Source organism: Babylonia areolata, chromosome 29 (genome assembly GCF_041734735.1).
Source record: "Babylonia areolata isolate BAREFJ2019XMU chromosome 29, ASM4173473v1, whole genome shotgun sequence".
NCBI classification, from domain to species: Eukaryota; Metazoa; Mollusca; class Gastropoda; order Neogastropoda; family Buccinidae; genus Babylonia; species Babylonia areolata.
This window is the reverse complement of record NC_134904.1, coordinates 428,565-453,562: the sequence shown is the minus strand read 5'-3', so window position 1 is coordinate 453,562 and position 24,998 is coordinate 428,565. Positions and strand designations below refer to the sequence as shown.

At 42.7% G+C, this 24,998-nt stretch overlaps 1 protein-coding gene across 4 annotated transcripts in view; it reads left to right on the top strand.

Moving 5' to 3' along the window:
* The window catches only part of LOC143302233 (uncharacterized), an 88,658-nt gene that overhangs the window by 14,047 nt on the left and 49,613 nt on the right, over positions 1 to 24,998 (top strand). For all 4 annotated transcript variants that reach the window (XM_076616812.1, XM_076616811.1, XM_076616808.1 and 1 more), the window contains exons 5-11: positions 3,841 to 3,939; positions 5,416 to 5,519; positions 6,833 to 6,888; positions 7,734 to 7,854; positions 9,591 to 9,679; positions 14,862 to 15,003; positions 19,261 to 19,400. In XM_076616812.1, coding sequence (XP_076472927.1) covers positions 3,841 to 3,939; positions 5,416 to 5,519; positions 6,833 to 6,888; positions 7,734 to 7,854; positions 9,591 to 9,679; positions 14,862 to 15,003; positions 19,261 to 19,400 — 751 coding nt within the window. The remainder of the gene's footprint in view (positions 1 to 3,840; positions 3,940 to 5,415; positions 5,520 to 6,832; positions 6,889 to 7,733; positions 7,855 to 9,590; positions 9,680 to 14,861; positions 15,004 to 19,260; positions 19,401 to 24,998) is intronic.

Genomic DNA, 24,998 nt, shown 5'->3' with positions numbered 1-24,998 from the left:
ATGTGTTACAGCACTATAACCCTCTCAGTGTGAATGTGTTACAGCACTATAACCCTCTCAGTGTGAATGTGTTACAGCACTATAACCCTCTCAGTGTGGATGTGTTACAGCACTATAACCCTCTCAGTGTGAATGTGTTACAGCACTATAACCCTCTCAGTGTGAATGTGTTACAGCACTATAACCCTCTCAGTGTCGATGTGTTACAGCACTATAACCCTCTCAGTGTGAATGTGTTACAGCACTATGACCCTCTCAGTGTCGATGTGTTACAGCACTATAACCCTCTCAGTGTGAATGTGTTACAGCACTATAACCCTCTCAGTGTCGATGTGTTACAGCACTATAACCCTCTCAGTGTGAATGTGTTACAGCACTATAACCCTCTCAGTGTCGATGTGTTACAGCACTATAACCCTCTCAGTGTCGATGTGTTACAGCACTATAACCCTCTCAGTGTGAATGTGTTACAGCACTATAACCCTCTCAGTGTGAATGTGTTACAGCACTATAACCCTCTCAGTGTCGATGTGTTACAGCACTATAACCCTCTCAGTGTCGATGTGTTACAGCACTATAACCCTCTCAGTGTCGATGTGTTACAGCACTATAACCCTCTCAGTGTGAATGTGTTACAGCACTATAACCCTCTCAGTGTGAATGTGTTACAGCACTATAACCCTCTCAGTGTCGATGTGTTACAGCACTATGACCCTCTCAGTGTGAATGTGTTACAGCACTATAACCCTCTCAGTGTCGATGTGTTACAGCACTATAACCCTCTCAGTGTCGATGTGTTACAGCACTATAACCCTCTCAGTGTGATGTGTTACAGCACTATAACCCTCTCAGTGTCGATGTGTTACAGCACTATAACCCTCTCAGTGTCGATGTGTTACAGCACTATAACCCTCTCAGTGTGAATGTGTTACAGCACTATAACCCTCTCAGTGTCGATGTGTTACAGCACTATAACCCTCTCAGTGTCGATGTGTTACAGCACTATAACCCTCTCAGTGTCGATGTGTTACAGCACTATAACCCTCTCAGTGTCGATGTGTTACAGCACTATAACCCTCTCAGTGTCGATGTGTTACAGCACTATAACCCTCTCAGTGTCGATGTGTTACAGCACTATAACCCTCTCAGTGTGAATGTGTTACAGCACTATAACCCTCTCAGTGTCGATGTGTTACAGCACTATAACCCTCTCAGTGTGAATGTGTTACAGCACTATAACCCTCTCAGTGTCGATGTGTTACAGCACTATAACCCTCTCAGTGTCGATGTGTTACAGCACTATAACCCTCTCAGTGTGAATGTGTTACAGCACTATAACCCTCTCAGTGTCGATGTGTTACAGCACTATAACCCTCTCAGTGTCGATGTGTTACAGCACTATAACCCTCTCAGTGTCGATGTGTTACAGCACTATAACCCTCTCAGTGTCGATGTGTTACAGCACTATAACCCTCTCAGTGTCGAATGTGTTACAGCACTATAACCCTCTCAGTGTCGATGTGTTACAGCACTATAACCCTCTCAGTGTCGATGTGTTACAGCACTATAACCCTCTCAGTGTGAATGTGTTACAGCACTATAACCCTCTCAGTGTCGATGTGTTACAGCACTATAACCCTCTCAGTGTCGATGTGTTACAGCACTATAACCCTCTCAGTGTGAATGTGTTACAGCACTATAACCCTCTCAGTGTCGATGTGTTACAGCACTATAACCCTCTCAGTGTGAATGTGTTACAGCACTATAACCCTCTCAGTGTCGATGTGTTACAGCACTATAACCCTCTCAGTGTGAATGTGTTACAGCACTATAACCCTCTCAGTGTGAATGTGTTACAGCACTATAACCCTCTCAGTGTCGATGTGTTACAGCACTATAACCCTCTCAGTGTGAATGTGTTACAGCACTATAACCCTCTCAGTGTGAATGTGTTACAGCACTATAACCCTCTCAGTGTCGATGTGTTACAGCACTATAACCCTCTCAGTGTGAATGTGTTACAGCACTATAACCCTCTCAGTGTCGATGTGTTACAGCACTATAACCCTCTCAGTGTCGATGTGTTACAGCACTATAACCCTCTCAGTGTCGATGTGTTACAGCACTATAACCCTCTCAGTGTCGATGTGTTACAGCACTATAACCCTCTCAGTGTGAATGTGTTACAGCACTATAACCCTCTCAGTGTCGATGTGTTACAGCACTATAACCCTCTCAGTGTCGATGTGTTACAGCACTATAACCCTCTCAGTGTGAATGTGTTACAGCACTATAACCCTCTCAGTGTCGATGTGTTACAGCACTATAACCCTCTCAGTGTCGATGTGTTACAGCACTATAACCCTCTCAGTGTCGATGTGTTACAGCACTATAACCCTCTCAGTGTCGATGTGTTACAGCACTATAACCCTCTCAGTGTCGATGTGTTACAGCACTATAACCCTCTCAGTGTCGATGTGTTACAGCACTATAACCCTCTCAGTGTCGATGTGTTACAGCACTATAACCCTCTCAGTGTCGATGTGTTACAGCACTATAACCCTCTCAGTGTCGATGTGTTACAGCACTATAACCCTCTCAGTGTCGATGTGTTACAGCACTATAACCCTCTCAGTGTCGAATGTGTTACAGCACTATAACCCTCTCAGTGTCGATGTGTTACAGCACTATAACCCTCTCAGTGTCGATGTGTTACAGCACTATAACCCTCTCAGTGTCGATGTGTTACAGCACTATAACCCTCTCAGTGTCGATGTGTTACAGCACTATAACCCTCTCAGTGTCGATGTGTTACAGCACTATAACCCTCTCAGTGTGAATGTGTTACAGCACTATAACCCTCTCAGTGTCGATGTGTTACAGCACTATAACCCTCTCAGTGTCGATGTGTTACAGCACTATAACCCTCTCAGTGTGAATGTGTTACAGCACTATAACCCTCTCAGTGTCGATGTGTTACAGCACTATAACCCTCTCAGTGTCGATGTGTTACAGCACTATAACCCTCTCAGTGTGAATGTGTTACAGCACTATAACCCTCTCAGTGTCGATGTGTTACAGCACTATAACCCTCTCAGTGTCGATGTGTTACAGCACTATAACCCTCTCAGTGTCGATGTGTTACAGCACTATAACCCTCTCAGTGTCGATGTGTTACAGCACTATAACCCTCTCAGTGTGAATGTGTTACAGCACTATAACCCTCTCAGTGTCGATGTGTTACAGCACTATAACCCTCTCAGTGTCGATGTGTTACAGCACTATAACCCTCTCAGTGTGAATGTGTTACAGCACTATAACCCTCTCAGTGTCGATGTGTTACAGCACTATAACCCTCTCAGTGTCGATGTGTTACAGCACTATAACCCTCTCAGTGTGAATGTGTTACAGCACTATAACCCTCTCAGTGTCGATGTGTTACAGCACTATAACCCTCTCAGTGTGGATGTGTTACAGCACTATAACCCTCTCAGTGTCGATGTGTTACAGCACTATAACCCTCTCAGTGTCGATGTGTTACAGCACTATAACCCTCTCAGTGTGAATGTGTTACAGCACTATAACCCTCTCAGTGTGAATGTGTTACAGCACTATAACCCTCTCAGTGTCGATGTGTTACAGCACTATAACCCTCTCAGTGTGAATGTGTTACAGCACTATAACCCTCTCAGTGTGAATGTGTTACAGCACTATAACCCTCTCAGTGTCGATGTGTTACAGCACTATAACCCTCTCAGTGTGAATGTGTTACAGCACTATAACCCTCTCAGTGTGAATGTGTTACAGCACTATAACCCTCTCAGTGTCGATGTGTTACAGCACTATAACACAGAGACCATCTCCAGTGGTCAGCGTCTGTGAACGGGTCAGCTTCATTCCAGCTTCATCCCAAACTGCTACCTTTCAGGTGGCACTCAGGTATAAAATTTAAAAAAAAGAAGAAAAAAAAAGAATTGTTTGGTTTCATATACTAATGTTTTTTTTTCTTCTTCTGCTGATTTTGTATTGGTAACATTGATAATCAACACCATTTTTGACAGGTTTCATACACTGAATTGATTTTTATTTTCTACCTTCTTCTCTTTTTGTATTGGTATTACTCTTACTATTAGGAAGTTGATGATAACCCCACCTGAATTCTAGTCAGGTTTCAAACACTGAATGTAATTCTAGTCAGGTTTCAAACACTGAATGTTTTTTTGTTTTTTAAAGAATTTATATTATCTTTTTTGTGAAGGTATAAGGAAGTTCAGTGACAATTCCACCACAAATTATTGTCAAGTTTGACACACTGAATTAGTTTTGATTTCAGTCTTCTTCTCTTTTTGAATGGGTATTAGGAAGTCTGCATGAAAAAACCTGTTAGGTTTCAGTCACTGAATAAATTTTTATTTTCTTTCTTCTTCTCTTTTGCATATGTATTAGGAAGTCACTTTTGTACCAGCAGTTATAGAAAACCAGAAATAATTCCAGAGATGATGTAAAAACCAACATTATCCTTGGGTCAGTATGTCTGTTTTAGTTTTGATATTCCCCATGATCAATGAAGGTTGACTATCAGTGAATGAAGAATCGAAGTGTTGCCTCCTACAAGTTTATTCAATGTTTAGGTTTGTGTTGTTTCTGTTTGTTAGAAATACCCTTGTGTGTGTGTCGTTAGTTGTCATTGTGCAGTAGTGAAGTGGCATGTTTAGTATGTAGATTGGAACTGTTGTTGTGGTGATGATGTTCAAGAGAAAGTGTCAACTTTGATGAAAGGGGGGGGGGGAAACTGAAAGATTAAAATGAGTGAACAAATAAATGACTGAATTAGTAAATACATGAACAAAGACAAATAAATAGGTAAATGTACTGATAAATGAATGGATAAATGAATAGATAACAATTTAAAAAGTGTTGTTTTGCTGAGTATTGTGAGTGACAGTGTTGCACCACATGTCTAAGACTACATTGTGCTGTGTGCTGCCCAATGCATTAGAGGCCTGTACTGTCTCTATGGGTATCTGTCTGTCTGTCGCTGACATGTGTTTGGATTCAGTCATGTTTGATGAATGTCAGTAATAGAACAAAATGTGACAGCTGAAAAATAGACATATCATGCCATCTACTCAGTTCCTTGCATCTCTCTTGTTCAGTACATAAGCACTTGATTTATGTGGATTTCTAGCAGTGATTATTTCAGAAGAATGTCTTTTTTGTGGGTGACAGGCATTTCCTATTGCTTGAAAAATAGCAACTCTCTCTCTCTCTCTCTTTGTCTCTCTCTCTGTCAATGTCTGTCTCTCTTTCTCTCTCTCTCTGTCTCTCTCTCTCTCTCTCTCTCTCTCTCTGTGTGTCTCTCTCTCTGTCTCTTTCTCTCTCTCTCTCTCTATACATATATTCATGGTGTTGCAGTGAAGCCGTCAAAAGCACCAATGTGACAGTGACGTGTCAGCAAGAGCAAAATTTTGCGAATCTGAACTACTGTCAGCAGCCTGGAGTGACATGCTGCCAGTCAAGTTAGTATTGGATCTGTGAAGCTCTGTGTGTGCTAAAAGTTGAATTAGTATTGGATTTGTTTGATCTGTGAAGCTTTTTGTTTGCTCAAAGTTGAATTAGTATTGGATTTGTTTGATCTGTGAAGCTTTTTGTTTGCTCAAAGTTGAATTAGTATTGGATTTGTTTGATCTGTGAAGCTCTGTGTGTGCTAAAAGTTGAATTAGTATTGGATTTGTTTGATCTGTGAAGCTTTGTGTGTGCTAAAAGTTGAATTAGTATTGGATTTGTTTGATCTGTGAAGCTTTGTGTGTGCTAAAAGTTGAATTAGTATTGGATTTGTTTGATCTGTGAAGCTCTGTGTGTGCTAAAAGTTGAATCAGTATTGGATTTGTTTGGTCTGTGAAGCTTTTTGTTTGCTCAAAGTTGAAATGGAATTGGGTTGTTTGGATTTATGAAGCTTTCTATTTGCTCAAAGTTGAGTTGGTATCAGAACTGTTGGATTTGTAAAGTTGTTTGCTGGAAGTTGAATTGGTGTTGGGTTTGTAAAGCTTTCTTAGCAGAAAGTTAAGTTAGTATTGGATTCGTGAACCTTTCTGTTTGCTTAAAACCAGCTAATGAGTTAAGTAAGTATTGGATTTGTTTGATTTGCGAGATAATTCTGTTTGCTCAAAGCTAAAAGTATTGGGTTGTGTTAGTATTGGATTTGCGAAGATTTGTTTGCTCAAAGCAAAGAAGTATTGGGTTGGGTTTGTATTAGATTTATTCAGTTTGTGAAATTTCTGTTTGCTGAGATATAAGTATTGGGTTGAGTTTGTATTAGATTTGTTCAATATGTGAAGCGTTCTGTTTGCTCAAAGGTGAGTATTGGGTTGAGTTAGCAGTGGATTTGTTGAATTTGTGAAGCTTTGTGTTTGCTCAGAGCTAAGAAGTAGGTTTGTGAAGTTTTGTGTTTGCTCAGAGCTAAGAAGTTGGTTTGTGAAGCTTTGTGTTTAAAGCTGAGCCAGTACGGTCAAGCTCTCAGCATTGATTTAGATATTTAAAAATTGATAATTTGTTAGAAGAAGGCTATTACCTTCTGTAATATTTGTGAACACCCATAGTGATGTTTTTTAGACCAGTGTATTCTACACATTGAAGCAGATCCTGTGAAGTTCAGAACAAACTGGTCACTGATGCAGTATTAATACTGCTGTATGTCATGACTGTAATTAAATGGAAATTAATTTTTTTTGGGGGGGGGGGGGGGGGGGGGTGATTCCCTAAATATTTTTACAATTTTATTTTGTTATGATGATAAAAAAAAATTTTTTTTTAAACTTGTTTGGTTTTGCAGACAACATCATCAGTGTCACGCCAAACGTTATGACACCAGGACAGACCACTGCCACCGTATGTTTGTTCTTGGGGCTGTCTTGGGTTTTATCATTGTTTGTTGTTCTTTTCTGTGAGAGATCTTGGGTTTTATCATTGTTTGTTGTTCTTTTCTGTGAGAGATCCTGGGTTTTATCATTGTTTGTTGTTCTTTTCTGTGAGAGATCCTGGGTTTTATCATTGTTTGTTGTTCTTTTCTGTGAGAGATCCTGGGTTTTATCATTGTTTGTTGTTCTTTTCTGTGAGAGATCCCCCACCTCATGTTACCACAGGTCTTGAATTCTTCCGCTTGTGTTGAATTCTTCGGCTTGTGTTGAACGGATTTTAACATCTATTCTTGTGCTCCGTGATGTCAAAATGTATTTAGCTCAACATAGTAGTGGTGTGAGTGTGTGTGTGTGTGTGTGTGTGTGTGTGCGTGTGTGTGTGTAGTTTGTTCACCTTTTTTTTCACAATAATTTTATTGATGGCATATGTGTGTGCACCCGTGTGTGTGTGTGTGTGTGTGTGTGTGTGTGTTGTAGTATTCAGTTTAATGTCCTTCCAATTGAAATAATATGTGAATGTGTGTGTGTGTGTGTTGTAGTATTCAGTTTAATGTCCTTCCAATTGAAATAATATGTGAATGTGTGTGTGTGTGTGTGTGTGTGTGTGTTGTAATATTCAGTTTAATGTCCTTCCAGTTGAAATAATATGTGAATGTGTGTGTGTGTGTGTGTGTGTGTGTGTGTGTATGATATCCTCTCTTTCTTTCTATTCCATATTTCCTCTTTTTGATTAGACAAGTATCACTAGTCATGAGTCTTGAAGGCATTGCCTCTGTTGTTTGTCCTTTTTTATTTTTGTTTTTTTATTATCAACAGATGAACTACCAGATCAGCAGAAGCAACAATCAGCCCACATGTGTGGGTGTGCGATGCCAAGCGAATTCCAATGGGCTGCTACCAGAGGGCTACTTCCAGTATCAAGCATCGTCTTCACAAGGTGCTTTTTTCCCCCCTCTGTTTTATTTATTTGTGTGTGTGGACGCACTGTAGACAGGCTGGCCATCAAGGCTGGGGAAGTTGAAGGCTTCAGTTTCAAGGAGTTTTCAAAGCTGGGGAAGTTGAAGGCTTCAGTTTCAAGGAGTTTTCAAAGCTGGGGAAGTTGAAGGCTTCAGTTTCAAGGAGTTTTCAAAGCGTTATTGTTATTATATTATTGCATCACCACATCTGCTTTTAAAAAAATTATTTAAAAAAAAAAAAGGAACAGATGCCACATCTGCACATAATCCAGTGTGCTGGTGTTTGTGGTTGCGTTTATTTGTTTGGGTGGTATTCTGTTGTGGGGAATACAAATAGAAAATGTCTGGGAGATATTCTGTTGTGGGGAATACAGATGGAAAATGTCTGGGAGGTATTCTGTTGTGGGGAATACAAATGGAAAATGTCTGGGAGGTATTCTGTTGTGGGGAATACAGATAGAAAATGTCTGGGAGGTATTCTGTTGTGGGGAATACAAATAGAAAATGTCTGGGAGGTATTCTGTTGTGGGGAATACAAATAGAAAATGTCTGGAAGGTATTCTGTTGTGGGGAATACAGATAGAAAATGTCTGGGAGGTATTCTGTTGTGGGGAATACAGATAGAAAATGTCTGGGAGGTATTCTGTTGTGGGGAATACAAATAGAAAATGTCTGGGAGGTATTCTGTTGTGGGGAATACAGATAGAAAATGTCTGGGAGGTATTCTGTTGTGGGGAATACAAATAGAAAATGTCTGGGAGGTATTCTGTTGTGGGGAATACAAATAGAAAATGAAAATGTCTGGGAGGTATTCTGTTGTGGGGAATACAGATAGAAAATGTCTGGGAGGTATTCTGTTGTGGGGAATACAAATAGAAAATGTCTGGGAGGTATTCTGTTGTGGGGAATACAGATAGAAAATGTCTGGGAGGTATTCTGTTGTGGGGAATACAAATAGAAAATGAAAATGTCTGGGAGGTATTCTGTTGTGGGGAATACAAATAGAAAATGTCTGGGAGGTATTCTGTTGTGGGGAATACAAATAGAAAATGTCTGGGAGGTATTCTGTTGTGGGGAATACAAATAGAAAATGTCTGGGAGGTATTCTGTTGTGGGGAATACAAATAGAAAATGTCTGGGAGGTATTCTGTTGTGGGGAATACAAATAGAAAATGTCTGGGAGGTATTCTGTTGTGGGGAATACAAATAGAAAATGTCTGGGAGGTATTCTGTTGTGGGGAATACAAATAGAAAATGTCTGGGAGGTATTCTGTTGTGGGGAATACAGATAGAAAATGTCTGGGAGGTATTCTGTTGTGGGGAATACAGATAGAAAATGTCTGGGAGGTATTCTGTTGTGGGGAATACAAATAGAAAATGAAAATGTCTGGGAGGTATTCTGTTGTGGGGAATACAGATAGAAAATGTCTGGGAGGTATTCTGTTGTGGGGAATACAAATAGAAAATGAAAATGTCTGGGAGGTATTCTGTTGTGGGGAATACAGATAGAAAATGTCTGGGCGGTATTTTGTTGTTATTGTTGTGGTGTTGATTTGTCAGGGGATGTAGAAACAGATCATATTTTGGTGGTGTTTGTTGTTTTTGATTTTCCGGTCAAACTTGGGAGAAAGGGCGAGAACAGGATTCAAACCCAGACCCTCAAGGACACACTGTATTGGCAGATGAGTGTCTTAACCATTCTGCCACCTTTCTCCAGACTCCAGCTCTGAGGGTCTGATCCAGACACTGGTCCCAGTGCTGAACGTGGAGCCGCAGTACCTCACCGTCTACAACACCTCATTCCAGGTACACCCACTTCCTTTTGTCAGCATCGCAGTGTTGCTCTTTTTGTTCTTGTTGTTTTGGATGCTTATATAGCGCCTATCCTCGGTCAGTCCAAGCTCTAAGCGCTTGACAAACTTGGGGTCGTTTGCACTACAGGCTGCCCTACCTGGGTAGAGTCAACTGACGGCTGCCATTGGGCGCTCATTATTTGTTTCCTGTGTCATTCAGTCAGATTTCAGGCACGTGCACACACACACTCAGACAGACATGTAACATTTTGTTGACAGCGTTTTGATTCTGTTTTGAACGTGTTTTTTTTTTAAACCCCCATCCAGTAGGAGAGAGTGAGGTGAGTGAGTGTTAGGACTTGGGGGTGTTAGGGTGAATTTTCATTCTTTTTTTATGTTGCTTGGGTTGTGTATCATTGTTAGTATTTGTTCTTAATCTGTACGCCTTAATACATGTATATGCATGGATATGATTGTGTGCATGTGTGTGAGTCACCTTCAGTCAGCCTTAGAACAGGTAAAACACACACATACATGCAAGTAGACTGCTGGTACCTTACCTCTGATCCTATGTATACTCTGACAGAAGACTCAAGCTGGTGTTTTAGAGATTTATGGAACCCCACACATGCCCTCTGTGCTTCTCACAGCCCCTCACGAATGACATATGCATTCCTAAACAAGGGAAAAAGAAAAAAAACATGGCATGCCTGTGAAATTGCAATGGGAGAAAGTAGCATTTATGGTATTGTGCCCTGCCACAAGCCATAGTGAACACCAGTGACAAAGAAACCAACCAACAGAGGGTTTTTTTCATACGGAATGAGAAATTGCTGGCATGACATGGCTGCCGGAAAAGAGGGTGCTTCACACGTAAGTAGAAGGGTGGTTATATACCTCTGGGGGAATAGTGTGTGCACAGAACAGGACAGGTTATAGACCTCTGGGGGAATAGTGTGTGCACAGAACAGGACAGGTTATAGACCTCTGGGGGAATAGTGTGTGCACGGGACAGGACAGGTTATAGACCTCTGGGGGAATAGTGTGTGCACAGGACAGGTTATATACCTCTGGGGGAATAGTGTGTGCACAGGACAGGTTATAGACCTCTGGGGGAATAGTGTGTGCACAGGACAGGTTATATACCTCTGGGGGAATAGTGTGTGCACAGGACAGGACAGGTTATAGACCTCTGGGGGAATAGTGTGTGCACAGAACAGGACAGGTTATAGACCTCTGGGGGAATAGTGTGTGCACGGGACAGGACAGGTTATAGACCTCTGGGGGAATAGTGTGTGCACAGGACAGGTTATATACCTCTGGGGGAATAGTGTGTGCACAGGACAGGTTATAGACCTCTGGGGGAATAGTGTGTGCACAGGACAGGTTATATACCTCTGGGGGAATAGTGTGTGCACAGGACAGGACAGGTTATAGACCTCTGGGGGAATAGTGTGTGCACAGGACAGGACAGGTTATAGACCTCTGGGGGAATAGTGTGTGCACAGGACAGGACAGGTTATATACCTCTGGGGGAATAGTGTGTGCACAGGACAGGACAGGTTATAGACCTCTGGGGGAATAGTGTGTGCACAGGACAGGTTATAGACCTCTGGGGGAATAGTGTGTGCACAGGACAGGACAGGTTATAGACCTCTGGGGGAATAGTGTGTGCACAGGACAGGTTATAGACCTCTGGGGGAATAGTGTGTGCACATGACAGGTTATAGACCTCTGGGGGAATAGTGTGTGCACAGGACAGGACATGTTATAGACCTCTGGGGGAATAGTGTGTGCACAGGACAGGACAGGTTATAGACCTCTGGGGGAATAGTGTGTGCACAGGACAGGACAGGTTATAGACCTCTGGGGGAATAGTGTGTGCACAGAACAGGACAGGTTATAGACCTCTGGGGGAATAGTGTGTGCACAGGACAGGACAGGTTATAGACCTCTGGGGGAATAGTGTGTGCACAGAACAGGACAGGTTATAGACCTCTGGGGGAATAGTGTGTGCACAGGACAGGACAGGTTATAGACCTCTGGGGGAATAGTGTGTGCACAGGACAGGACAGGTTATAGACCTCTGGGGGAATAGTGTGTGCACAGGACAGGACAGGTTATAGACCTCTGGGGGAATAGTGTGTGCACAGGACAGGACAGGTTATAGACCTCTGGGGGAATAGTGTGTGCACAGGACAGGACAGGTTATAGACCTCTGGGGGAATAGTGTGTGCACAGGACAGGACAGGTTATATACCTCTGGGGGAATAGTGTGTGCACAGGACAGGACAGGTTATAGACCTCTGGGGGAATAGTGTGTGCACAGGACAGGACAGGTTATATACCTCTGGGGGAATAGTGTGTGCACAGGACAGGACAGGTTATAGACCTCTGGGGGAATAGTGTGTGCACATGACAGGTTATAGACCTCTGGGGGAATAGTGTGTGCACAGAACAGGACAGGTTATATACCTCTGGGGGAATAGTGTGTGCACAGGACAGGACAGGCTATAGACCTCTGGGGGAATAGTGTGTGCACAGGACAGGACAGGTTATAGACCTCTGGGGGAATAGTGTGTGCACAGGACAGGACAGGTTATAGACCTCTGGGGGAATAGTGTGTGCACAGGACAGGACAGGTTATAGACCTCTGGGGGAATAGTGTGTGCACAGAACAGGACAGGTTATAGACCTCTGTGGGAATAGTGTGTGCACAGGACAGGACAGGTTATAGACCTCTGGGGGAATAGTGTGTGCACAGGACAGGTTATAGACCTCTGGGGGAATAGTGTGTGCACAGGACAGGACAGGTTATATACCTCTGGGGGAATAGTGTGTGCACAGAACAGGACAGGTTATAGACCTCTGGGGGAATAGTGTGTGCACAGGACAGGACAGGTTATAGACCTCTGGGGGAATAGTGTGTGCACAGGACAGGTTATAGACCTCTGGGGGAATAGTGTGTGCACAGGACAGGACAGGTTATAGACCTCTGGGGGAATAGTGTGTGCACAGGACAGGTTATATACCTCTGGGGGAATAGTGTGTGCACAGAACAGGACAGGTTATAGACCTCTGGGGGAATAGTGTGTGCACAGGACAGGACAGGTTATATACCTCTGGGGGAATAGTGTGTGCACAGGACAGGACAGGTTATAGACCTCTGGGGGAATAGTGTGTGCACAGGACAGGACAGGTTATAGACCTCTGGGGGAATAGTGTGTGCACAGGACAGGACAGGTTATAGACCTCTGGGGGAATAGTGTGTGCACAGAACAGGACAGGTTATAGACCTCTGGGGGAATAGTGTGTGCACAGGACAGGTTATAGACCTCTGGGGGAATAGTGTGTGCACAGAACAGGACAGGTTATAGACCTCTGGGGGAATAGTGTGTGCACAGGACAGGAATCATTCTGCTGCCAGAATCTGGGCTAGTGTGTCATGGTCTGTACATTAAAATCAAACATAATTTTAGAAGAAAAAAAATCCTTTTATGGGAATCACATCCCTACAGGTTAGAAGGGGAATATTCCACTCGAAAATATAGAAGAAGAGGATTTCATATCATTATTATCTTTGTGAGGCAGAGATGTCAACTGTTATGATTTCGCTGTATTTTGTTATGCTTGATCACAGTTTGCTCTGACATTACACCAACGTCAAAATCGATGTGACGAGTTCAGTTTTGACTTCATAGCATGGTCACATGCTTTCCTGTCATGACATTATCTGGACACTCTAGTCCTATCAATCACCAGGCCAGGGCAGTCATTTCTAATCTTGGTCTTACATGATGATGCTCAGCTAATAGTGTGCATGTTTACATTGAAACAGCATTGAGTGGATCAATCAGCTTAATCATTTCCCCGAACAAGAGAGAATGTGGCTAAATCAAGTGTTTGTATGCTTTGAAAATAAAATGTGTGTTTGCTTATGTGGCTCGGAGTCCGAGCGTTCCTACCTTCTTCTTCTCCTTCTTCATTGTGGACTGCAACTCCCACGTTCACCCGTACACACACGAGTGGCCTTTTACTTGTATGACTGTTTTTACCCCACCATTTAGGCAACCATACTCCGTTTTCAGGGGTGTGCATGCCAGGTATGTTCTTGTTTCCATAACCCACCGAACGCTGACATGGATTACAGGTTCTTTAACATGCGTATTTGATCTTCTGCATGCATATATACACTAAGGGGGTTCAGGCACCAGCAGGTCTGCACATATTTTGACCTGCGAGATCAGAAAAATCTCCACCCTTTACCCACCAGGTGCCGTTACCGAGATTTGAACCCAGGACCCTCAGATTGAAAGTCCAACACTTTCACTTATCGGCTGTTACGCCCGTCGAGTGTTCCTACCAAATTTCCTGATTGTTCCTGCAAACACTTGACAGGGGTTGGCTTTTATGTGTGTGTGTGGTGTGTGTATGTGTGGTATGTGTCTATGTAGGGTGTGTGAGGTGTGTGTCTGTGTATTGTGTGTGTGTGTGGTATGTGTATGTGTGGTGTGTGTATGTGTGGTATGTGTATGTGTGGTATGTGTCTATGTAGGGTGTGTCAGGTGTGTGTCTGTGTATGGTGTGTGTGTGTGTCTGTGCCTGTGTATGGTGTGTGTGTGTGTGTCTGTGTATGGTGTGTGTGTGTGTGTAGAGTGTGTATGTGTGGTATGTGTCTATGTAGGGGTGTGTGAGGTGTGTGTCTGTGTGTGGTGTGTGTGTGTGTGTGTGTGTGTGTGTGTGTGTGTGTGTGTGCATGTTTCTGTGTATGTTGTGTGTGCACATGTTTGTGTATGGTGTGTGTGTTCAAGTCTGTGTTGGTTGTGTGTGTACATGTCTCTTTGTGTGTGTTGTGTGTGTACATTGTGTGTGGTGTGTGTGTGTGTTCAAGTCTGTGTGAGTTGTGTGTGTACATGTCTCTGTGTGTGTGTTGTGTGTGTACATATGTGTGTGTGTGTGTGTGTGGTGTACGGTGTGTGTGTTCAAGTCTGTGTGGGTTGTGTGTGTACATGTCTCTTTGTGTGTGTTGTGTGTGTACATTGTGTGCGGTGTGTGTGTGTGTGTGTTCAAGTCTGTGTGAGTTGTGTGTGTGCATGTCTGTGTGTTGTGTGTGTACATGTGTGGGTGTGGTGTGTATTTTGAAATGTGTGTGTGTTGTGTGTGTACATGTCTGACTGTGTGTGCTGTGTGAGCAGTCTGTACTATACCTGGCGGCCAGCACCAATGTGCCCTTCCAGTGCCAGGCGGCGGTGGTCGACTCGCTGCAGGAGGCCCTGCTCAAAGCCCTGCCTGCCAACATTGACTGCTCCTTTATCTTCGCCAACACCACCACCACAAGTGGGTGGCTTTGTTGTTTGGTTGCTTGGTTGGTTGGTTGTTGTTTTGTGGTTCGATGGGTGAGTGAGTGAGACACAGAGAGAGAGACTGTGTGCGTTTTGGAGGGCTGTGGAGAGAAATGTGTGTGTGTGTCTGTGGGTGGGTGGGTATATGTGCATGTATGTGTAGGTATAGTGTTTGTGTGTGTTTGTGTGTGTGTGTGTGTGTGTTTTCTGCTATTTCTAATGTCTGTTTGGACGTAAGTGAGAGAAAAAGAATATCTATTTCTTTTGTCTTTGCTTTTCACTTTCACTACTGGACTTGAAGCCTGTTGAAAGAGAAGCTGTGAAGTGTTGCTGGCTGGTGAAAAGCTGGGCAACAAAGTCTGTAGAAGGAAATTCTTTTCATTGTGTAATCTGAGTCATCATCATCGTTGTCATCATCGTCATCATGGTTTGGATATTTAGTTTCAGAGGTATTTGTATCTTGATCATTGTGAAGAAAAATGCTTTTTCTCCAGAAGTACATACCTGTGGAATGGCATACTATTCTAATCATAAATTTGGACTGTTCATTCAGGGGTTAGTGTGTGTTTGTGTATGTATGTGTGTAGTGTGTGTTTGTGTGTAAGTGTGTGTGTGTGTGTGTTTGTGTATGTATGTGTGTAGTGTGTGTTTGTGTGTGTGTGTGTTTGTGTGTAAGTGTGTGTGTAAAAACAGGTTGAGTCCAGAGAAAGAGAGGGAGAGTGGTGTGTGTTTGTAATTGTATGTTTGTGTGAGAGACAGACAGAAAACAGTGCAGACTTGTGATTGGATAGAGTGGTGCTTGTGTGTGCATCATTGTATGTGTAAGGTAGATACAGTGATTGGATAGAGTGGTGCTTGTGTGTGCATCATTGTATGTGTAAGGTAGAGACAGTGATTGGATAGAGTGGTGTTTGTGTATGCATCATTGTATGTGTAAGGTAGAGACAGTGATTGGATAGAGTGGTGCTTGTGTGTGCATCATTGTATGTGTAAGGTAGAGACAGTGATTGGATAGAGTGGTGTTTGTGTATGCATCATTGTATGTGTAAGGTAGAGACAGTGATTGGATAGAGTGGTGTTTGTGTATGCATCATTGTATGTGTAAGGTAGAGACAGTGATTGGATAGAGTGGTGTTTGTGTATGCATCATTGTATGTGTAAGGTACAGACAGTGATTGGATAGAGTGGTGTTTGTGTATGCATCATTGTATGTGTAAGGTAGAGACAGTGATTGGATAGAGTGGTGTTTGTGTATGCATCATTGTATGTGTAAGGTACAGACAGTGATTGGATAGAGTGGTGTTTGTGTATGCATCATTGTATGTGTAAGGTAGAGACAGATGTGAAGAAAAAAATCATGGATGGAGGGTGGAGTCAAAAGACGGAACAGGTGGAGATAGAAATGAATTGTTTGTAAAACTGGTCAACCTTTGGCTTTTCTATTCCATCCCACACCATGTCTGGACATACCGGACGGTAAGAGAACACAGAGAGAACGTTTGTCTGATATTGGTGGTTTATGTTTTTAGATGTGGTTTTGTTGTTGTTGTTGATGTTGCTTTTGGTGGTTTGTTTTTCTTTTTCTTTTTTTGTTGTTGCTGATTAAACCGGATTCTACTTGATGCTTCCAGATTTGTTCATGCTGGTGTTTGCTGGGGGGTTTTGTTGTCAGGTTAATGGGTTATTTTGTTTTGTGTGTGTGTGTTGTTGTGTTTTGTTTATTTCTTTATGTGTGTGAGCTTAGAGAAGAGGCAGGAAGGTTTTGCTTTGTGAGAAATAGATTTGCCTTGGATAAGTGCTGCTTGTCTGTAAAATCTTTCCATTCTTACGAACTTATATTTGATGGCGAAATGGACAGTTCTATCTTTGAAAACCATGTTGTTCAGATACATGGTATAACGGGCGCAATAGCTGAGTAGTTAAAGCATTGGACTTTCAATCTGAGGGTCCTGGGTTTGAAACTCGGTAACGGCGCCTGGTAGGTAAAGGGTGGAGATTTTTCCAATCTCCCATGTCAGCATATGTGCAGACCTGCTGGAGGGTGCCTGAATTCTCTTCGTGTGTATATACAAGCAAAAGATCAAATATGCACATTAAGGATCCTGTAATCCATGTCAGCGTTCAGTGGGTTATAGAAACAAAAACATACCCAGCATGCATACCCCGGAAAACGGAGTATTGCTGCCTTCATAGCGGGGTAAAAACAGTCATACATAAAAGCCACACTCATGTGTATGAGTGAAGGTGGGAATTGCAGCCCACAAATGAAGAATATGAAGAAGATACATTGTATATGTGAAGTCAAAGTGGAAATGTCTTGTGCATAATAGAGACCATGTTGCTTTTGTAAAACTGTTTTCAGTTTCTGTTGTTGGTGGAGGCATTGTCCAGTGTGTAGTTGTTGAGGGTGGTAGCCTGTGACTTAGTATGTTTCTGGGGTATTGGAAAAGTGGATAATTTGTGGTGAGTGGAGCATAACAGCAGTGCCATGTTGTACTAACCTGCGTGTCGATGTTGTCCTGGTTTTCGCATGGGTGCAGTTTTTTCGTCAGATGACAGAAATCCATTGTTTGAGCTATGACAGAACTTTTGTCGGTCAAGAATTTTACCATGTACAGTTTTGAATCTACGTTGCACTGATTGTGCTTGGGAACAGTTTTCCTGCTAGAAAAACAAGTGTTGGCCAAGACTGGGAACATTTACATACATACATTTTCTCTCTCTCTCTCTCTCTCTCTCTCTCTCTCTCTCTCTCTCTCTCTCTCTCTCTCTCACACACACACACACACACACACACACACACACACACACACACACACAGCAGCAGCAGCAGCATGGGAATAATACAGTGGTATACTGGTGACAGCTCTTAAAAAGTCTTGAACTTACATGCCAGTGACCACTTATACAAACTTAACGGAATGTAAAGAAAATAACTGTACATCTTTGCATTAATGAAACATTGAAAATTTGGATTTTTCCTCCAAAAAATGTCAGCATTTCTTCACAGGGTTGTTTTGCACAGTATTCAAAAGTCTTCTGAATTTCATTATGTGTACCTTGATGTTGATTTGATGGAATTGTGTGACTGGAACTAGACAGGCTGATCAATAATAATAATGATTATAGTGATGATAATGTTCATTTGTATAGTGTCCTTTGGCTATAAGCATTTGTGTATTAAGTATGACTGGATGGTTTCATGAAGTTTGCCTGCATCTAGGTTGTCTGATTTCACTTGTAGTGGAGAACATTGAAGTAAAGAGTAAACTCAGTCCTTTGAACACATGGTATGTAGTATCCCACTGTGGGTATAGCTGCCTCTCCTTTAGCCCTATTTGTCCAATATCACTTATAGTGAAAGCCATTAAATAAAAAAAAAATTAAAAAACCTGACTTAGACCTTTGAATATATGGTTTATAAGAAATAGACTTAGACCTTTGAATATACGATTTGTAGTGTCCCAGTATGAAGTATAGTTGCATTTATTCAATCCTGTTTTTCTAATATCTCTTATGTAAAAAAAATTATCTTTAAAAAGTGAAACAAAAGTATTGAAAGCATGATTTATAGTGTCCTAAAATGTTGAGGTAGCTAACATTCACTTGAAAGACATCAAACAAAAGAATTAACACACTTAGACCTTTGAACACACGATTCACAGCATCCTAAAACAATGTGCAGCAACATTCTCTTGATAGACATCAAACAAAGGACACAGAAATCAACACACTTAGACCTTTGAACACACCATTCACAGCATCCTAAAACAATGTGCAGCTACATTCTCTTGATAGACATCAAACAAAGGACAAAGGAATCAACACACTTAGACCTTTGAACACACCATTCACAGCATCCTAAAACAATGTGCAGCTACATTCTCTTGATAGACATCAAACAAAGGACAAAGGAATCAACACACTTAGACCTTTGAACACACCATTCACAGCATCCTAAAACAATGTGCAGCTACATTCTCTTGATAGACATCAAACAAAGGACAAAGGAATCAACACACTTAGACCTTTGAACACACCATTCACAGCATCCTAAAACAATGTGCAGCTACATTCTCTTTATAGACATCAAACAAAGGACAAAGGAATCAACACACTTAGACCATTGAACACATGATTTACTGCATCCCCAAAACAGTGTGTAGCTGCATTCACTGACACACACACACACACACACACACACACACACACACACACACACACGTGAACACGCATTCCATGTGCTGTGCAGCTGTGCCGACGACAACTATGGTGAACCCCACCACGGGGAATTCCACATCGCCTGCCAACACCACCACTCCTGTGCCAACAACCCCCCCTGTAGACCTCTCCTCCCCCTGGCTGGCCGTCGACAACAGCTTCACTGTCACTGTGAGTCTGCCAGGCAGTGTCTGCTCTGCTGTGATATCAGGCACAAACATTGCACAACGAGGTCAGCTCCATGAAGATCCTGTTTCGGGTTGTGCAGTTTTCAGTTTCTGTCTGTGATATCAGGCACAAACATTGCACAACGAGGTCAGCTCCATGAAGATCCTGTTTCGGGTTGTGCAGTTTTCAGTTTCAGTCTGTGATATCAGGCACAAACATTGCACAGCTAGGTTAGCTCCATGAAGATCCTGTTTCAGGTTGTGCAGTTTTCAGTTTCAGTTTCAGTCTGTGATATCAGGCACAAACATTGCACAGCTAGGTTAGCTCCATGAAGATCCTGTTTCAGGTTGTGCAGTTTTCAGTTTCAGTCTGTGATATCAGGCACAAACATTGCACAACGAGGTTAGCTCCATGAAGATCCTGTTTCGGGTTGTGCAGTTTTAAGTTTCAGTTTCTGTTTGTGATATAATAATAATAATAATAATGGATACTTATATAGCACACTATCCAGAAATCTGCTCTAGGTGCTTTACAAAAACGCTTTTGATAACATAAAACATTATATCTATGTTACATACACACACCAAAATGTGACCACACTCACACACACGCACGCACGCACGCACACACAGACACGCACGCACACTGCATACATACATTTTATCATACATGTGTATCTAACAGCTACCCTAACACATACGCACACATAGGCAGGCACAAACTTACATAAACACATGCACACACAATACACATTCATATACATGCATGTAGTTGTGGACCTGCCACAATTGAACTTATTGCTGAGGGAAAAGGTGAGTTTTGAGACGAGATTTAAAAGATGCGAGGGAATCAGAATGACGGAGGTTATCAGGGAGCTTGTTCCACGTCTTTGGCGATTGAAAAGAAAACGATCTGTGCCCATAGGTCTTACTTCTGACGTGAGGTATCCTGAGAAGTCGAGTATCAGAGGAAGAACGGAGCTGGCGAGACAGGGTATAGATATGGATGAGTTCAGAAAGATACTTTGGGCCAGATCCGTTGACTGCAGAAAAGGTCAGAGTGGATAGCTTATAGTCTATTCGATCAGAAACAGGCAACCAGTGGAGAGACTGAAGGAGGGGAGAAACATGGTCAAATTTAGAAGCTCTGCAAATGAGTCTGGCAGCGTTATTCTGAATTCGTTGGAGTCTGTCTAACAGGTATTTGGGAAGGCCGGCCAAAAGAGAGTTGCAGTAATCCAATCTTGAGAGAACCAGAGAGCATACAAGTGTCTTGGTAGCATCAGTTGAGAGATAGTGGCGGATAGAGCTGATTCTACGCAGTTCCAAATAGGCAACTATACAGATATTCGAAATGTGCTGTTGGAAGGAAAGAGACTGGTCCAGGATTACACCAAGACTGCGAACAGAGGGAGAAAGTGAAACAGGTGTGCTATTGATCAGAACAGAGTCAGGAAAGGAAGGATGTTGACGAAACTTCTTTGGACAGGTTATCATAAATTCAGTCTTATCATCATTTAATTGCAGCTTGTTGAGAGTCATCCAGTCCTTCAGGCCAGCAATGCACTCCTGTGTTTGAGTCACCAGTGCATCAAATTCAGCTATGGAAGCCGACTGATAAAGTTGTGTGTCATCAGCAAAGCTCTCATGCGACATCGCATGATGACTGATGACATCCGACACAGGAGCCGCATACAGCACGAAAAGAACAGGACCTAGGACAGACCCTTGTGGGTCCGGCACAAACATTGCACAACTAGGTTAGCTCCATGAAGATCCTGTTTCAGGTTGTGCAGTTTTCAGTTTCTGTCTGTGATATCAGGCACAAACATTGCACAACTAGGTTAGCTCCATGAAGATCCTGTTTCAGGTTCTGCAGTTTTCAGTTTCAGTTTCAGTCTGTGATATCAGGCACAAACATTGCACAACGAGGTTAGCTCCATGAAGATCCTCTTTCGGGTTGTGCAGTTTTCAGTTTCAGTTTCAGTCTGTGATATCAGGCACAAACATTGCACAACGAGGTTAGCTCCATGAAGATCCTCTTTCGGGTTGTGCAGTTTTCAGTTTCAGTTTCAGTCTGTGATATCAGGCACAAACATTGCACAACTAGGTTAGCTCCATGAAGATCCTGTTTCGGGTTGTGCAGTTTTCAGTTTCAGTTTCAGTCTGTGATATCAGGCACAAACATTGCACAACGAGGTTAGCTCCATGAAGATCCTGTTTCGGGTTGTGCAGTTTTCAGTTTCAGTTTCAGTCTGTGATATCAGGCACAAACATTGCACAACTAGGTTAGCTCCATGAAGATCCTGTTTCGGGTTGTGCAGTTTTCAGTTTCAGTCTGTGATATCAGGCACAAACATTGCACAATGAGGTTAGCTCCATGAAGATCCTGTTTCGGGTTGTGCAGTTTTCAGTTTCAGTTTCAGTCTGTGATATCAGGCACAAACATTGCACAACGAGGTTAGCTCCATGAAGATCCTGTTTCGGGTTGTGCAGTTTTCAGTTTCAGTTTCTGTCTGTTATATCAGGCACAAACATTGCACAACGAGGTTAGCTCCATGAAGATCCTGTTTCGGGTTGTGCAGTTTTCAGTTTCAGTTTCAGTCTGTGATATCAGGCACAAACATTGCACAACTAGGTTAGCTCCATGAAGATCCTGTTTCGGGTTGTGCAGTTTTCAGTTTCAGTTTCAGTCTGTGATATCAGGCACAAACATTGCACAACGAGGTTAGCTCCATGGAGATCCTGTTTCGGGTTGTGCAGTTTTCAGTTTCAGTTTCAGTCTGTGATATCAGGCACAAACATTGCACAACGAGGTTAGCTCCATGAAGATCCTGTTTCGGGTTGTGCAGGTTTCAGTTTCAGTTTCAGTCTGTGATATCAGGCACAAACATTGCACAACTAGGTTAGCTCCATGAAGATCCTGTTTCGGGTTGTGCAGTTTCCAGTTTCAGTTTCAGTCTGTGATATCAGGCACAAACATTGCACAACGAGGTTAGCTCCATGAAGATCCTGTTTCGGGTTGTGCAGTTTTCAGTTTCAGTTTCAGTCTGTGATATCAGGCACAAACATTGCACAACTAGGTTAGCTCCATGAAGATCCTGTTTCGGGTTGTGCAGTTTTCAGTTTCAGTTTCTGTCTGTGATATCAGGCACAAACATTGCACAACGAGGTTAGCTCCATGAAGATCCTGTTTCGGGTTGTGCAGTTTTCAGTTTCAGTCTGTGATATCAGGCACAAACATTGCACAACTAGGTTAGCTCCATGAAGATCCTGTTTCGGGTTGTGCAGTATTCAGTTTCAGTTTCAGTCTGTGATATCAGGCACAAACATTGCACAACTAGGTTAGCTCCATGAAGATCCTGTTTCGGGTTGTGCAGTTTTCAGTTTCAGTCTGTGATATCAGGCACAAACATTGCACAACGAGGTTAGCTCCATGAAGATCCTGTTTCGGGTTGTGCAGTTTTCAGTTTCAGTTTCAGTCTGTGATATCAGGCACAAACATTGCACAACTAGGTTAGCTTCATGAAGATCCTGTTTCGGGTTGCCCAGTTTTCAGTTTCAGTTTCTCAAGGAGGCGTAACTGCGTTTGAACAAATCTGTACACGCCGCACCATGTCTGTTAAGCAGATGTCTAACCAGTGGCATAATCCAACGTGCTTGTCAGGCCTTGAGTGCATGCATATATATTTGTGTGCCTATCAGAGTGGATTTCTTCTACAGACTTTTGCCTGAGGACAGCACTCTTGTTGTCATGGGTTATTTTTCAGTGAGCCAACTGCGTGCTGCATATGGGACCTCGGTTTATCATCTCAGCTGAATGACGAGAGGCTGTTTGATTTTTCATTGAGCCAACTGCGTGCTGCATATGGGACCTCAGTTTATCATCTCAGCTGAATGACGAGAGGCTGTCTGATTTTTCAGTCCAACTTGGGAGAAAGGCAGAAGTTGGGTACAGACCCAGACCCTGAAGGACATTGTATTGGCTGATAAACTCTGACACCTTGCTGATGGACATTGTATTGGCTGATAAACTCTGAACTATTCGGCCACCTTGCTCATGGACATTGTATTGGCTGATAAACTCTGAACTATTCGGCCACCTTGCTCATGGACATTGTATTGGCTGATAAACTCTGAACTATTCGGCCACCTTGCTCATGGACATTGTATTGGCTGATAAACTCTGACACCTTGCTCATGGACATTGTATTGGCTGATAAACTCTGACACCTTGCTGAAGGACATTGTATTGGCTGATAAACTCTGACACCTTGCTGATGGACATTGTATTGGCTGATAAACTCTGAACTATTCGGCCACCTTGCTCAAGGACATTGTACTGGCTGATAAAATCTGAACTATTCGGCCACCTTGCTCATGGACATTGTATTGGCTGATAAAATCTGAACCATTCGGCCACCTTGCTCATGGACATTGTATTGGCTGATAAACTCTGAACCATTCAGCCACCTTGCTCATGGACATTGTATTGGCTGATAAACTCTGAACCATCCGGCCACCTTGCTCATGGACATTGTATTGGCTGATAAACTCTGAACTATTCGGCCACCTTGCTCATGGACATTGTATTGGCTGATAAACTCTGAACTATTCGGCCACCTTGCTCAAGGACATTGTACTGGCTGATAAAATCTGAACTATTCGGCCACCTTGCTCATGGACATTGTATTGGCTGATAAAATCTGAACCATCCGGCCACCTTGCTCATGGACATTGTATTGGCTGATAAACTCTGAACCATCCGGCCACCTTGCTCATGGACATTGTATTGGCTGATAAACTCTGAACTATTCGGCCACCTTGCTCATGGACATTGTATTGGCTGATAAACTCTGAACTATTCGGCCACCTTGCTCATGGACATTGTATTGGCTGATAAACTCTGAACTATTCGGCCACCTTGCTCATGGACATTGTATTGGCTGATAAACTCTGAACTATTCGGCCACCTTGCTCATGGACATTGTATTGGCTGATAAACTCTGAACTATTCGGCCACCTTGCTGATGGACATTGTATTGGCTGATAAACTCTGAACCATTCGGCCACCTTGCTCATGGACATTGTATTGGCTGATAAACTCTGAACCATTCGGCCACCTTGCTGATGGACATTGTATTGGCTGATAAGATCTGAACCATTCGGTCACCTTGCTCATGGACATTGTATTGGCTGATAAGATCTGAACCATTCGGTCACCTTGCTCATGGACATTGTATTGGCTGATACGATCTGTACCATTCGGTCACCTTGCTCATGGACATTGTATTGGCTGATAAACTCTGAACTATTCGGCCACCTTGCTCATGGACATTGTATTGGCTGATAAACTCTGAACTATTCAGCCACCTTGCTCATGGACATTGTATTGGCTGATAAACTCTGAACTATTCGGCCACCTTGCTCATGGACATTGTATTGGCTGATAAACTCTGAACTATTCGGCCACCTTGCTCATGGACATTGTATTGGCTGATAAACTCTGAACTATTCGGCCACCTTGCTCATGGACATTGTATTGGCTGATAAACTCTGAACTATTCGGCCACCTTGCTGATGGACATTGTATTGGCTGATA